This window comes from Pungitius pungitius, chromosome 3, assembly GCF_949316345.1.
Source record: "Pungitius pungitius chromosome 3, fPunPun2.1, whole genome shotgun sequence".
Classification (NCBI taxonomy): domain Eukaryota; kingdom Metazoa; phylum Chordata; class Actinopteri; order Perciformes; family Gasterosteidae; genus Pungitius; species Pungitius pungitius.
The window spans coordinates 23,515,832-23,532,518 of NC_084902.1; the positions used below are offsets into that span (position 1 = coordinate 23,515,832).

Sequence of the window (16,687 nt, forward strand, 5' to 3'; positions counted from 1 at the left end):
CAGCGTTTTCAGTTTCCACGGATAATTATAGAGGCCCATACAGCGACTTCCCACACCTCACTGCCAGCCATATAATGATACCTTGGAAAGCAGTAGGCTAATGCACATCATTTTCATTAAGAGCGCTTGCATAATCCAAATTCTTTGTGATGGAGGAAGATAATTAATGCTTTAATGTTTTGGTGGTGCCACTCTCGCCACAGCCAGAGAAATGAATTGTTACATTTTAATGAGAGAAGCGACAGCGTCGGCTTCCTGCGCAACACGGATGATTTTATAATTGCACACAAGGGTGACTAACTCAAGGCTCATTAAGACGATTTTTCAGCTGCGCCATTTTTTGGCAGGACAATACATATATTTTCCTATTCTACTGATAAATAAATTCAGTAATTAATCTTTTGTTTGTCTTCTCGTTGCTTTGTTTTTATTCTCAGAGCCGTAACGTGACGTAAAGAAAAAGAAGTAGACAAACAAGATGTAATCTCCCAAGAAAATGTCTTTAATGAATCGTTCGTTGCTGCTTGTACCTAAGATTACATGAAAATACATTGACTGCAAGTATGGCAACATATTCACACATATAAACAAGTGGTGCATTTGTATTGTATGTATAGGTATGTACAACAGAAAACACGTTACACTCTGGTTTTTAAGTTGTGCAAGTGTGTTATATATACTAACAATTTATAAAATTCAACACACTAAATAAAAAACAGAAGGGTGTGCCCACATATATACACATTCACACGCGCACAACCACAGTAGTTCACAAAAGATTAAAGCAAATGTATTGGATTATACATTTCCAGGTCGCCTTTCAAATCGACCCCCAACTGTACCCTTCTCACAAATCGCTTGTGAGAATGTTTTTTGGACGTCAGGCAAGTGTGTTGTGTGGGTTTGTCTGTGTCAAGCCTATAGCCCCCGTCTGACACACACACACAGACACACTCACACACATACACATGGCTATGTCGTAGCCTGCGGTTGCACCATCAGCTAAATGTTTTAAGTACGTTCATCTGAGGTAGACCGCGCAAAAACGTCATTGTGTTATTCTCTCCGATTCATTTTTTTTTTCTTTCATTTTTTTTTTTTGATGCATTTTTTTTCCCCCCCCCAAATGTCTGACATTTGGATAAATCAAATACCACGTGTGTTTTGTAGCCATGAGGTAGAAATGCTTTAAAAATAACTCAATTTAAAGAGAAAAAAAAAGAAAAGAAAAAAAAGAAAGGAAGACATACACAAGGTCAAGACACAAAAAGGAGGAATGCGGAAGGCGTGAGGAGTGACTGCGTGGTTCCCAGTGCTTCTGCTCCTCTGCCATGGAGCCTGTGCTGCTGTTGTGTGCTCTGAAGTGCACAAGGAGCTTTTTCTGCTCTGCGATTACTCTTCCTCCGGAGGATTTGCTGACAGAAAGAGAACTGGTCCAGATTGTTTTGAGGGTTGTTTTTTTCTGACGGACCATTCCACACCCTCGGCCCCCTCCCTTCTCGTGCTGCCGCTGCGCTGCCTGGCTGTCTTGCCTTTGCCGTCAATTTTGCTGATGCTCAGCAGAAACCACCCCCCACCACCATCCCGCGTCAGGTGCTGCATTGACGGTGCCTCGACCAGAACGGGGCCTGAACATACAGTGTGTGGCTCCCACTTTAGAACTCATGTATTAAAAACAAAAAGGAGGACGTACATGAAAAGTGTGAAAGCTGATCATCACCTTCAGTATGAATACCAGAGGGACAAAAGCAAATGTACATCGAGGGAAAAAAAACAATATCACACGCAAAATAAATGCTTCAGTGCATGGACATTAAAGCAGCTTAAGCTCTGCTGTGTCACAATCAACAGAGTCAAAGGGCAGCGAAGAAAGGACAGAAAATACATTCCAACGCGACACACAATGGGCGACAGATAACCTTCAGAGCCAAAGAACTTTTAAAGAGTAGTGCCACAATTCCACACTAATGTTACAAAGCCTTTCAGCCAACTGAAGTATGCGTCTAAATGCATTTATCCGTGTAAATATAATGAACAATTTAAACTGAGCAACACAGTTACAGATGACAAGAGGAAAGAAATGCTGTTTGAATTGGATTAGAAAGTCTGGGCCTGACGTTTTGTTAGAATTATCCGATCCACTTAACATGATATAAAATATGCCTTTAAAGTTTTGCTGACTGTGTACACCAGCTGGTTGGAAAGTAATACTACTATTTGCATTAAAGAGGTGTCAATCAATCAGAATTACTATTATGAAATTACCTCCAGCCCCGAGCAAACACAGTCATTTTGTGTCTCCTTTCCACACTAGTAAAGAGCATATAAAATATGTGCCGTACGTCACCCTGTCTAATTTAAATTACAGGAGTGGCCTCACATTTGACAGATAATCCAGTTCAAATGTAGCAGAACAAAAGCAAAAGTCCAAATTTGTGACTCATATCAAATTCAACCAAAAATAATGGGAGAATATCTGGAATGAGCTCCCCTTAATCCTTGCTTTAAAAAAAAATTCCGGCTGATTTTGCCGGAACGCAACAGATGGGCTGCTTACCGATTCCCAATAGAAATTTTATGGCTGATCTAGTAAACTACATAAATGATAAGATACACTGTTATTGATTCCCAGCGAGGAAATCTGTGGAATGACATTAAGTCTACATTTAATTGGCACAAAGGGATACAGTAAATTGATATCACTGTGATCTAAAAGAGTAGTTTGATATTTTTAATGAAAAATCCAGATTTGCTTTCTTGCTGAGAGTCAGATGAGAATGTTGACCATCTCTCTCATGGTCGGTCTTGTGATACGAGGTTACAGCCTGTTAGCTTAGCATCACTCTCATGGTCGGTCTGGTGATACTCGGCTACAGCCTATTAGCTTAGCATCACTCTCATGGTCGGTCTGGTGATACTCGGCTACAGCCTGTTAGCTTAGCATCACTCTCATGGTCGGTCTGGTGATACACGGCTACAGCCTGTTAGCTTAGCATCACTCTCATGGTCGGTCTGGTGATACACGGCTACAGCCTGTTAGCTTAGCATCACTCTCATGGTCGGTCTGGTGATGCACGGCTACAGCCTATTAGCTTAGCATCACTCTCATGGTTGGTCTGGTGATACTCGGCTACAGCCTGTTAGCTTAGCATCACTCTCATGGTCGGTCTGGTGATACTCGGCTACAGCCTGTTAGCTTACCATCACTCTCATGGTCGGTCTGGTGATACTCGGCTACAGCCTGTTAGCATCACTCTCATGGTCGGTCTGGTGATACTCGGCTACAGCCTGTTAGCTTAGAATCACTCTCATGGTCGGTCTGGTGATACTCGGCTGTAGCCCGTAAGCTCAGCAGCGAGTCAAATCATTGAGTTTTTGAACAGATTAATCAAGTAAAAATATAAAGCTGACTTTGTTACGCTCTCACCGAGCCAGGCAAGCTTGTTTTTATGCCAACCGTAAGCTAACCGCTGGATCTTCCCATCCAACTCTCGGTAAGATAAGCAAATTTTGCTGAATTTTCCCAAATGTCAAACTGTTCCTTTAGCTTTTAATGGAGGAGTTTCAAGCATCAAGTTCATCCATGCCAGAGAATAAGTCTACTCTCCCTTAATAACATGACACATGAGCTACTTATTTTTCCAGAAGTTAGCTGACAAACCAATGGAGCCTCCATGCAGCCTAGATCGCTTATATAAACAATGCTGATTATGGTAGTGTCAATAAATACATAACTTCCAACACCCCGACACCTGCGTTGTCTCTTAGAAACCCACTAAAATGTGAAAACGTTTTTTAAAAGCAATGGAAAAAAGCTTCTATGTTGGTCAAGTAAAAAACAGGCAACTTAGGCACCTGCTGTCAGGAAAATAAATAAGTAGTACATTCATTTACACCTCTTTGCTGTTTATCCTAGCCAGTCGAGGTACAGCTAGCACTGTTTATCAAACAGAAAATAAGCCAGACCACACCCGGATTTTCCCCTCCCATCTCACTGCTTTTTTTGTCCAGATGTCTTGAGGTCATGTACAATTCACAAACGCTTTCCTGAGTTTTGTTTGTCACGTTTGTTTCGCAGATCAGAAGAGATGAGTGCGGGTCGGCTGCCCAGACTACTGACGCACCGAAAGACCGCTGCTCCGAGCTGGACAATAAAGAAGTCGACAATGGTGACTGATGATCTCCGTTTTCTCGGAAGTTTTAAAGCTCTTAATAGTCGTCAGCTCATGCCGTGAATGTAGATCGTGAGGCAAATAAACGGAAAAAAAGAAAAAAAACAGAAAGCACCACTTCAGGCACTTGGATAGCCAACTAAAATCTCAAGAACATAACGATATCTATATACACAGACACTGGGGCGTCTCCTATGGAGCCATCTTGCTTTGCAATGTGTAAACAACGCCCGGCTGTCTGGGGTGTCGAGCATTCAAATTAAAACTCTTATTCATTAACCGCGAACCTGCCAGTAGTCTTGTCAAACCAGGTCTCCCGGCGTGTCTAAAAACCCTGCTTGTGAGAACTCAGCTGGGCTCGTGTTGGCCTTTCTTTGTACCGTTCCCTCCAGCACAGTGCTTCTGCCCTGAGGGGAGGAATTGTGGAAGCCTCTTTTCTTCTCAAGGGCGGAATCCATCTCTTCACTGGCTGCAGCCGAACATTTTGTTCCACTCAATGTACGTGTCGATCTCTTTCTGTGATATACTGGCTTGGAATTTACAAAAGACACTCTCAAAGTCCTGGTAGGTGAGGGGCCGGACCTGTCCCCGGGGCATCATACCCGACATGTCCATGCCCTGTGCCGAGACGTGTAACAATCCCACGAGGGCCTCCTGGCAGAGTCTGGCCACGTCTAGGCCGGAGAAACCCTCGGTGCGCTGGACCAGCAGCGCCAGCTCCTCCTCGCTCAGGCAGTACTTGTGCTGAGACTGAGCCAGGAGCTGACCCACGATCTGGTGCCGGGCCCCGCCGTCCGGCAGGGGCACCAGGACCCTTCGGGCAAAGTACCGGCGCAGCCCCTCGTCCATGTCCTGTGGTCTGCTCGTGGAGCACACTACCAACACCTGGCTGCCTCCGTCGTCGCCTGAGCCCATGAGCAGCGAGTCCAGCTGGGCGAGGAGCTCCGCCTTCAGTCGGTTGACAGGGCTCTCCTCGCTGAGGTGTGCCGACAGCAGCATGTCCACCTCGCTGATGAACAGCACTGAGGGCTGCCGGCAGCGCGCCACTAGGAAAGATGCACGGAGGATCTTCTCCCCCTCCGCCAGCCACTTGGTGGCCAGCGTGGACCCGTTGAGCTGGAGGAATGGGGCCCCCAGCTGGCTGGCCAGGCAGCGACCCAGCAACGTCCTACCGCTGCCCTGTGGCCCAAACAGCAACACGCAGCGCGGGGCGGGTCCCAAACTGCTGAACATGTCCGGGCGTAGGATGGGCCACAGGACTTCCTCCTTTAGGCTTGCCTTGGCCAGTTCAAGTCCGGCAATGTCACTCCAATCCACCGGGGGCCCTTGCTGAACAATTTCAGAGGTGACCATGTCCAGAAGGTGGGGGTCACTGCTTTTTAGCTGCTCCTCAGCGGGCCGGGAAGAGGAAGTGGAAGAGGAGGAGGTGGGCCCCGGCGCCGAGTGGGAGAGGTGGAGACGGTGGTCATCGGCGCCTTGCTCACTGAGAGAGGGGGAGGTAAAGCTAGCGAGGGAGTCTGTCGAGCGGGACCCCCCCAGGGTGGAGGTGACGTATGCCGGTGGTGTCAACGGACCGCCCGCTGCCTGGCTGCTGTACTTCCTCTGCTGCTGCTCTGAGGACATTGTGGACTGCTTTTGTGGGTTAAAAGGTAAAGAAGACTTTTCAGCACTCCGGTCGAATCCCCCACCCCCAGCGCTGCTGGAGCCGCCGTTAGCGCTGCTGCTGTCAGCTATCCTGTACATGGGGCTCTCGGCAGCGCTCCGGGCCTGGCCGTAGCCGAAGTTGCCGTAAGCAGAGTCTAGGTCCCCTTGGCCGGCCATGTAGAAAGCCTTCCTCTTAAGTGTGTTGGAGGAGTTGCTGTTGAGAGGCGTTGGGGCAATTGGGGTCAGGTTGTGGCTTTGGTATGGGTATCCAGGTAAAGCGGAGGAGGGAGGGAGGGGTGTAGGTGCGGCGATGCCTGAGGGGAGGTACGAGGATGGAGGGGGTGCCCCCCCAGGGCTGTAGCCTGGCCCGACTGAGCTCTGGGCCGAGTAGCCCGCCGGGGGGTAATTATAACTAGACACGTTGGGAGAGCCTCCGTTGTAAGCTGGGACCAGAGTGGGGTGGGAGGGTGGCGGAGGGGGGGGCTGCAAGAGCCCGGAGCTGTGCAGCGGGGAGGGGAGCGCTGGGGCTGGAGCGGACTGGGAGCCGTAACTGCCGTGCAGGTAGGAGCCACCGTAAGGGGGGGCGTATTCCTGGGAGGTCATGGAGGAGGTGTGGAGGGCGGTGGCGGTGTGGCTCCCGCAACTGCTGCTGGAGTAGCTGGGTTCGCTCAGGGTGCTGGAGGCCAGGCCCGGGGAGCTGCACATGCCGGACACCACCTCTGAGGCCGCCGCCACGCCTCCCTTCCGGATAGAGACTCCCTCGGGGATGCAGCTCATGGGGTAGACGCCGTCCTGCCAGGGCTCCGACTCACCTTTGCGTCCGTTCATCACCCCAGAGGTCTCAGAGTATGAGCCCGGCATCTCCAAAATGCCGGAGTACTTCTCGGCATACTTCTTGAGCAGGTTGGAGGCAGTGAGGGCGGAGATGTCGTCGTTTGCCCAGGCGTACTGGTAGGCGGCCGAGCGCTGCAGGTGGCCGGGCACCGCCCTGTAGGCCTCAGCCTTGTGGGCCGGCGAGCGCGTGGTGGAGGAAATGTCGAAGTGCTGTTCGGCCCACTGGCTGTGCTCGGGGGTCCACTGCATTTTTAAGCCTAAGAGGAACACGGAGACAAACACATCGACATGTTGAAGTAATTTTAGCAATAATTAATAATGACAACACCTTCAAATGGACTGGGGTAGAGCGTGCTCAATTAAAAAGGTGATAGTCATCTGGAGGCTAGTTTTGTGTGGTGCTATTTTTTCTTTCCTTTTAATTTTTTTCTCTAATGCGTATTTTTGTCCCAAACCAAACATAAGTTGTTCATTTTCTACAGATCCTAAGATGGACAGGGCGGGTGTTGGCAGGTATAGTGCAGCACAGAGGGATTGTGGGATGGCTGGTTACGACGGCCGTAATGCACCCTGGCCAGACCAATAAGAAGGAGGCATCGAGGGTCACTCTATAATCCTCGGCTCATCTGAGGTGGCTGGAGATGGGTTTGAAAATGCACCACAAAGCAACATGCACACACACACACACACACACAAACATCCACCCCTCCTTTGCTCATGATGCTTTCATCACTCACACACACACACCTGTCCTCAGACACACAGGCGTTTGCAGAAAAAAAAAGCCCTTGGCCTGCACTCAGGCGTGCACGCTCGCACACACACACACACACGCACACACACACACAGCCTCACGTCCACTAACCCAGACGGACAAACACAGGCGCGCGCAGGAGCTGCAGCGAGCAATGAATTACAACACATTGTGTCTCAAGCTTAGTTCCTGTCTGCACGGTTCCACCTTGACCTCCCTCTCTCTCTCTCTCTCTCTCTCTCTCTCTCTCTCGAGCGCAGTCTTTGCTTTGCGTCTGCCTCTCTTCTTCATGCCTACCTGCCCTCCCCTTGTACCTCTCTTTGCTTCCATTCTAGACCCTTCTTTACTTCTCTATGCCTCCCTTTTTTCATTCCCCTTTTCTTTGCGTCCGCCCCTCCTCTTATTTACTCCCTGTGTGCTTGCTTCGCCCCCTCCCCTCCTCCCCTCCTCCCCTCCTCCCCTCCTCGCTCCATCTCATCTCAGACACACACTCACCTGGCTCTCCCCTTTTATTGCCTAGGGAGGCTGGAGAGCCACTGTTTCCTTTAATCCCAGCCAATGCCATCTGCAAACACTGACAGCGGCGCGGCGACTCCATCGTTGTCTCGCTATCAAAGCCGTGGCGGCATCAAAGGCCGGACGGGGCTTGAATCACAGCCGCCGCGTGGCACGCTGAACCCCCCCCCCCCACAACCCCACTGCCGTTTGATTTGACTTAGTGCACACAAATAAAGGATAACGTCGGTGTCATTTAGGCTGCTTCCTCTGACTTATTGACTGTCTGCGGGATGCACGAAGGGACCCGCGGCTGGGGGTCGAATCCCCCGCGTCGGAACTGGTTTGGGTGCACACGTGCACCAGGCGAGCGGAGCGGGAGTGCACAATGAAATCCATTGATAGAGCGGCGAGCGTTTCCCGTCCTCCCATCCACTTATGCTACACAGAAAAGCAGACACATACACGCTCACCACTCTCTTGCTCGCGCTTTTCGTTTGGTAACAACACTGGAGGGAATGGGGGGGGGGAATCCCCCAGACTCCCATTCCCTCTCTGATGCTTCTCTCCAGCCACCTCTCAGTAGACGCTACAGGCTAATTAGCACAATGGCGATCTGCTAATTGTGTTAATTTACAACGTTTTAGCCGAGGGGAGTCTAGAAGGCGGTGGCGAGCCCGTCAACCCCCCTCGCCCCTACCTCACTTCCCCAGTGTATTGAGCGCGGGGGGGCGCTACTCACAAAAGGCTAAGCGGAAGATAGCATTGTATTAGCTGGGAGGCTACTTTAATATTGTGAATCAGGGTCAAATCCCTGGTCTGTACGCACCAGTGTGGTGTTATGCTTCTTTTTTTTAAATACAAAGTTAGTTTTTAATTCAATAGGGCAATCTAATAAATGTTGTTTATCCTCCCTAATACTAAACAAAACATCACCATGGAGCTCATCTTTCACGGCAACAGAGCAAACCACACAATGTTTGAGGGCTTTCAAAGTTGCAGGGGGGAGGGTGGGTGGTATGCTAAAGCTTCGCGTTTGATCCTTGTCCAGGAGCAAAAACGCTCGTTTGGCAGCACACGCTCCGTAAATTCAATGTTAGCTCATTAATAGATAAAACGTCTCAGAGGCCCGGGACAAGCCTCCTCTACCGCCGCGTCTTTTTTTGTCTCGGGAGTGCCGCTGGGGTCAATCCGTGTCCCTCATGATTCTGCAGAAATATCCACCTTTGCGAGTCATTTAATGCTGCGGCAAGTAGTCTGCCATTCAGTGATCGAGTTCTATTGACCGCCATTAGCGATCCTGGTATCCTGACAATGTCGTCAGGTCTTTCACCTTGGCCTTTACTCCGTGCTGTGTAGTTACTGTGCCCCGGCTTTATGTTGCAGATTCTGCCTGGCTTGTTTTTGGACTTTCTGGACCTGCCATTGCACATCAATACTCTCTTTGTGACAAAGGGTAAGTGCAATGGTGCGTGTCTTGATACGGGGCTCAACATGCAATAAATGGCAATTCATTGCAACATTGTCAGCAAAATTATATATTTCTATTTTTTCATTCACACAAAATTGTCAGTTTAGAGAACAAAGGCCAAAATCTTGTCCCATGTTTTTGGGAATATTCAAGTACACTGTACACACAAAATGTACATATTTTATATAGTTAATAGGTATAACTGCTAAATATCGGAAAATGTATCGTAGCGTTACTGCTGAGTGCAACAACTCATTTGCCATTCAATCTCCATCCGAAAGAGGTCTTGTCAATGCAGAGAACATATTTTTTTTGGGGGGGGCGGCGAGATTTTTGTTCGCAGTGTCACAGTGAATCGCTGTTTCTGCTTCATTTTAACTGCCAGGCTCCGGTTGAACTTTTCAGCGCAGGGAGGCGAACGGGAAAGGGGAAAGGAGATGTGAAGGGAGGATGTAGACAAGAAGGAGGGGGGGAGCAGGAGAACAAAAATAATAATAACAAGCTCTTCGCACGCACTCCTCTCCCCACATAGCTTGACGCTCCATCAAACTGCGACGTGTCCTCCATTTGAAGAAACATGAATCTTTCTAATTCCGCCATTAATAAAGATAACATATATAAAAGAGTGTGTCAGGCTCCATCAGGGCTTTCATCTCGTCTATAATGAGGTTAATGCGGAGACGCAGTGATTACCCCGGCAATGCAAATGAAGGCCAAATGATAACTTGCACTATTTAAATAAGGTAATAGCGATTACTCTACGTTATTCAAATGAGGCGGGACACTTTGAACCGGGCGCTTTGAACCCGCCGCTCCTGCTCCGAAACATATGAAAGGGAATGGAGGGAGGATTGACTTTGGAATCCGTGTGTATCCTCTAATTCAATGTGATGTAAACCAAGGGCATCGAGCAAAGCAAAGTCACATAATGTGGCGGCACCGGGGTGGGCGGCATGAAAGAAGCGTTTAAAGGTAGCCTGAAGTCCTTGAAATTCACTGACACGAAAATGAAAAAAAAAAAGAAAAAGAAAAAACGTGGATCAAAATAAACACAAATATCCTTCGTTGTGTTTTCTTATAACAAGGACTCTGAACGCCTTCTATTTATTTCCAAAAACTTCCAAGGCTCTTTCTTTGGCGAGAGGAGGAGGTTGTGAAAAGAATTCAGAGGAGCCCAATATATCAGAGCAAAGGAGAATTATTATAATTATTTCCAGGGTTTTTTTCTTTTAACGCATTTGGATGGACAAACTTAAGTGTGAGGGTTACAAAAAACAACCCAAAAAAAGAGGCAAATGTGTTGTTTGCGCACAGGAATAAAGGGAGCAAAAGAGAGAGAGAGAGAGAGAGAGAGAGAGAGAGAGAGAGAGAGAGAGCTGAGACAGCATCCAACAGAAATTTTCACCACCTTCTGAAAGCCTCAAGCGCTTTTTTTTGTCTTTTCCTCTTCGTCCTCCCTCACATCTTCTTCTTCTTCCCCTTCTCTAGCGTCCGCATAGAGGAGCCTAATCATTCTCATTACACTCTGCGTCCATCTGCATCAACAGAGCTGCCTATTACCTTGTGTGTGTGTGTGTGTGTGTGTGTGTGTCTGTGTCTGTGTGTGTGTGTGTGTGTGTGTGTGTGGAGTAAACAGCTCTTTAGAGAGAGCTAATGAGCTCTTTTAAGTCTGTCTGCTGTGTGATTCTGCAAGCGGGGTGTCAGAGCAAACTGCCCATTTCGGGAACGTCATAATTAAGCGTGTGTGCTGGAGGAAGAAGAGATGCCGACACACACACACACACACACACACACATACACAAACACAACCTGAGAGAGGCCGTAGAAACACGTATCCCCTTTTTGTCTTTCTAATACAAACAGATACAGAAGATTTTCTTTTTTAAAGGAATCGGGTCACATTTTTATATATTTAAAATAAAAAAATGGAGGAGGAGGAAGCTGAATGACGGGTGATAACTTCATCAAAAGAGACCCTGTACTCACACACCACCAGGGACCTCCTTATCAAATGCACCGTAGGGCATCTTTTAACCTCTAAATCGCTGCGCAAAAAAAGAAGAAGCCTGCTTGTAGCTACTGTTTTATGCCTTGTGTGTGTGTGTGTGTGGGGGGGGAATTGGGGGGGGAGCCTCCTGACCACCTTGTTAATGAGTCCAGCTCACTGTGACTAAGCCACGGGCTACGCTGTATTGGCACACAACCTGCAGTAGAGAGTCAAATAATGTGATCAGGTCCTCCAAAAGGCAATTCATTAGGAAATTAGTCATAAGCCGGTGTCTCAAACACACGCACACGTCTTCTTCCGAAGCCACTGTTGCGCGCGGAGCGGTGACGAAAACTTTGGAAAAGATCTAATTACAAGTTATTTGTTTGGAATTGGAACATGAAAAAGAGAGAAAACGTGTGAACTAAATCCCTCCCTCCCTCCCTCCCTCCCTCCCTCCCTCCCGTCCCTGCGTGAGGCGACCAGGCAGCCAGAGCGGGAATCCGGGTCGGCGTCTTTGAAGGCGGCGATTCGAGCCCAGCTGCGAGCTCACCATTACCGCGACTCGAGTCAGTCAGAGGGCCACGGCGGCGGCGGCGGCGACAACAACAACAACAACAACAACAGATAAGGGAGTAAACAGAGCGAGTTCAAAGTCTAGACGGAAAGCAGTGACCGGGGAGAGATGAGCTGTCACTAACTCAAAGACAGTAAGAGGGAGGAGGGGGGGTTGGGGGAGGGGTCGCCGTAAAGATGACAGCTCAGAGCTGCGATATAAGGACATTTGACAAATGACAGCATCTTAAAAAAAAAAAAAAATCAAAGTGAAAATCAAAATCAAATATTCATTGTAATCTGCGATCTTTGACCTCGCGATAAGTTTTACGACCATCAAAGTCAGACGCGTCTCCAAGGAGACGAATTGGGAGCCAAAGAGAAACCCGAGCTTTGAGAGGCGGCTATGCAAAGTGCTACAAAATATTAGGGCGCGGTTTAATGACGACTCTAAATTTAGCTTGCGAGAGAAATCAGGCTTAACTTGCCATAAATCTGGCACTAAATTCCAGAGGCGCATCACCGGCGCCCCCGCTAGCCGCTATCGGATCTTCCTCAGGAGCTGGATAAATTGACACTGTCTAAATTTCCTTTTACCAGACGGACTATTGAATGGGCGGGTTAAACGGGTAGGGCGCAGTTAAACAAATGCTCCGGATCAAGGAAATTGTGCGTGGCTTCTTTTGTCATTCGGGGAGGAAATTGAGAGATATTCGGCCGGGGGCCGGGGGGGGGGGGGGGGGGGGGGAGAGGGGAGGCCTCGGGGGCCGGCTAACGCGTGGCATTCATCTATAATGCACTCGGCCTGTCCGTCAGCTACTCCATTTCCTGTGACTAGCCCAGCGTGCCTAATCGCCCGGCTACACGCGGGGCTCCTTCCTCGGAGACGGGCCCCGCACACACACACACACACACACACACACACACACGGGCAAACAGATTATTATTATTATCAGGGGAAGTAAACATCTGTAAGGATATGGGATCGATATGGATCATATTTGGGATTGAAGTTACACTGGAGGATTAATGACAGGCAAGTGGGTTGGTGCTCTTTACTAATGGCTCATTACTGATCTGTGTGACAACTGTGTGCTTAACAATAACGTAATAAAGCCAGTAGCAACAACTCACACAACCAGCTGTTATTGTGTTTGTCGAGTGAATCGATGAATAAATAACGAGCGGCCCTCTGGCGCAATTTTGGGCTACACAATAAAACTGTATTGAATTGAATTCTTACGTGATCTATAAAGCATTAACAAGCACTTTATGTTTAATAAATCCATTGTACAATCCCTCTATAATGCACATTTAATTTAAGGTATCTAAATAGTTACTTTTGGCTTAATTAACTTGCATTTATTTCACACGACATTTAATTACTTATTAAAGCTTATAGAAGCAAGTTAGTGACAATTGTTAAACCCCGACTAATTCATAAATATAAAAAGTCTCTTGTGGCTTCATTAAGGTAATACTTCTTCATTCATAAAGCATTAAATAACACTTTAAACCCCAATTATTTGATTGTTGATCAATAGTTTATATACATTTTTACTGGTGTTTTTATTAAAATAATAACTATTAATGCTAATCTATGAACATTTTAACTTTATCGACTTCATGAATCCATTAGTAACTGCTTGTAAAACCTTAATGAGTAATTATTCCTCAAGGGTTTATAAGTTAAATTGTTAATAATGACTTCAAGTTAATGAATCATGTATTCATTTATGTTAATGATCAATAAACATCAACAAACAATTGACCAACCTCATAAAGCCATTAGCCACTGCCTATACAACATGATGTAATTATTTACAAATGTTAACTTGATTTGAATGATTTTGATTTTAATAATTAAAACGTAAAACTAAAAACTAAAATCCTAAATAAGGTTTGCTTTTATCTGAATATTTATTTACTAAAGCCATGAAAAAGTGAATGACTTTTCCCCATTCATTAGTAACCATTAAATTAGTATATTTTAGAGAGCTTGAATTACTTAAGTCTTTGCAACGTCCAGAAACCCTCATTAACATCTATTATGTCCTTTTTACATTTTTTATAATTATTATTAAATAATGGATCAACAATGATAAAGTAAATGGACCACTCTGTATCAAAAGTTAATACATTCTTAGAAATGGCTTTATTGAGATGATAAATCATTAAATAAGTCTATTACTGATCTGCTAAAGCACCGGCGAACCGGCGTTTTTCCAATTACTCACAATCTATAAAACCATTCTGTAACCGACTACACGTTTCATATTGTGACATTAACGTGTAATAAATCATGTAATCCAATTAAAATCCCTGAAGCATCTTTCCATTGCAGCTTAACCCAGCAACCAAAACTCAACAAACTCACAAATGGAGGAAGTCGTCGCGTCCTCTGTCAGGTGACAGACTCTCAGGGCGCCCGCGGATCTGCCCCTCCCCTCCCCCCGCGGCCCGGGGGTTAACGTGGGCCTTGCGCCATCGATACCCCTCCGCCGCCCCAGATCTATAGCTGCGGACCACCACCACTTTGTTTACCTGTGTGCTCGGTAATTAAAATAGATTCGCGGGAGGAGGCCTAATCCTTTCAGAAACCACATTGATCGCAGCGCTGCTGCTGGTGTTAAACTTCGCTGGGTATTTGTGCCCCCCCCCCCCCCCCAATTCCCCCCCCTGCGAGCCGCGTTGCGGAGGCCCTCGCCCTGCCCACCCCCCCTTTCCTCCTCGGTGGAAACTTTGGAAAGTCCTCGACGTGAAGGGCGTCATTTAGTGGGGGGGGGGGGGGGCTGCAGCAGAGAGGTGGCAGGTGGAGATAATAGAGAGGAAGCCTCTAACCTCGTCCAGAGCTGTCTGTCTTCGTAAATAAAATGAGATAATTATTGAGCGAACAACATTACACGCCGACAACGCACTCTTTCTCCTAACTCCCCCCCCCCAGTTGTAAATCTCAACAAACGCGGCGCTTTTGGACATTAAGTGCTCACTAAGCACAGTGGATGCATCATATTTCAAGAGCAGGCGTTGTGTGGGTGACGAGCTGCGGGGAAAATGGAGTGTAATGGTTATCCATTATCTTATACGGCAACGGTGGCAATGATCATTTTCAAGTGACTCATTCCTGGAAGTACCTATCTATTGGCCACTTCGCGAGAAGACTTTGATGGCTAATCCACAACAACTATTCAGAGGTCATTTGCCGCGGCGCCGCCGAGACACTCGGCACAAGAGAAGCGCTCCAACCTCCCTCATTATTCAAATACGATCCTCGGGGAAAAGATCCACATCACAAACAAGCGGCGGCGGCGCGGCGCCCAGAGTGGGCGATTACCTACACAGCCACTTTGGTCCAGAGTGGAAACATTAACAATGCATCAACAAATGAATATACCACGACGCAAGTAAGAGTTTGAAAAGCGCAACAACCAAAAAAGAGAGAGAGAGAGATGTGTCGGGGGAATTAAAGAGTGATGCTGCAAGTGTATTAACATATCAATGATCCCACTTGTGGAGAAAAAAAAGAAGCGTCCGGATAAAAGTCGTGTGAGAGAAGCTTGTGTATTATTCAATCAAACTATACTATTGTGCCGAGGGAAAATGTATTTAAAGAAGTGTGGGTGTGATGTTTGTTTGTGTGTGGTCTGGGCTCCACATGAATGGTTACTTAACACCACACTGATTTCCCCTCAGCAGTTAGAGGGGGAAAAAAACAGCCGATGCTCAATGATGCATCGCCGCGTTTGGTGCCGCCAGGCTGGTGTGTATGTGTGTTTGTGTGTGTGGATATGTCAGCGTGTGTGTGTGTGTTTGTGTTACGTCTGGCACGTAGACACAGCCCAGGAGTGACTGCCGGAGTGTCACCATCTGTGGATGCATTTAGGTCTGTCTGCACCGGGCTGAGGCTGTGTGTGTTTATTTATGTGTGTGTGTGTGTGTGTGTGTGTGGGTGGGGAGTCAGACAGTACACTGGACCACGGCTCCATAGATGCTACTTAAAACAGCGGCAGGCCAACTCTGTGCCAAATTCCGACTGCGCTGTGAAAACGGTCAATTTTAACGAGACGACAACTTCCCGTTAATAAAGATGTTAAATCAAAAAGTGGCTCATGAACAAAAGGAAGGTTTTACAGCCGCGGAGAGTTTCGAGTCCGTTGCGAAACCCTGTGCGAACCCCTTGGCATGCAGGCGAGATTAGAGTTGGTGGAGATTAGCGCTCGCCACGAGTGGCGCAAGCGCAAAGATGTGTGTGTGTGTGTGTGTGTGTGTGTGTTTGCGCAGGTGTCGGCGTGTGCGCCCTGCGGTGGCAGTGTGGATTACTGAAGGGGCCCCGGCTGGGATAACCTCTACCCCCAGCCTGGGTGCTCGCAGGATCCTTCGTGCCGCATGTTCGGAAGTGTCAAATCCTGCGAATTTCATACGGCTCCTGATAACATCTGCCAACTCATGTGTTCCCCTCATCGCGTCCCCCAAAAAAAACTAGAAAAAGGACAAATGAAGACTTAGAAACGACAAAGGAATGGATTGGTGAAAGTTTAGGGTTTGGTAAAAATCACACAGCTAGTAAACTACAGAATAACTTCTTAGAGGACGTGCGGCCTACTGTCACACAGTCGGACTCCCCGGAGCTCCGGCACCCACACCGAGTCCTCGGTACGCCTCAAAGACCCCCAACGCATCCCCAGCTGTGGGTGTTGAGACGAGAGCCGGCGCTCAGGTGCCCGTGTCTTTAAATCCAGTGTGGCTCGCATTATGCTGCAATTCGCACAGGTTGT

At 47.6% G+C, this 16,687-nt stretch overlaps 1 protein-coding gene across 3 annotated transcripts in view; it reads right to left on the bottom strand.

Moving 5' to 3' along the window:
- Positions 1–490: 490 nt before the first annotated feature.
- Positions 491–16,687, bottom strand: part of LOC119216371 (fidgetin-like) — a 30,433-nt gene continuing 14,236 nt past the window's right edge. For all 3 annotated transcript variants that reach the window (XM_037469127.2, XM_037469134.2, XM_037469143.2), the window contains exon 3: positions 491–6,907. In XM_037469127.2, coding sequence (XP_037325024.1) covers positions 4,635–6,907 — 2,273 coding nt within the window. In that variant the 3' untranslated portion in view covers positions 491–4,634. The remainder of the gene's footprint in view (positions 6,908–16,687) is intronic.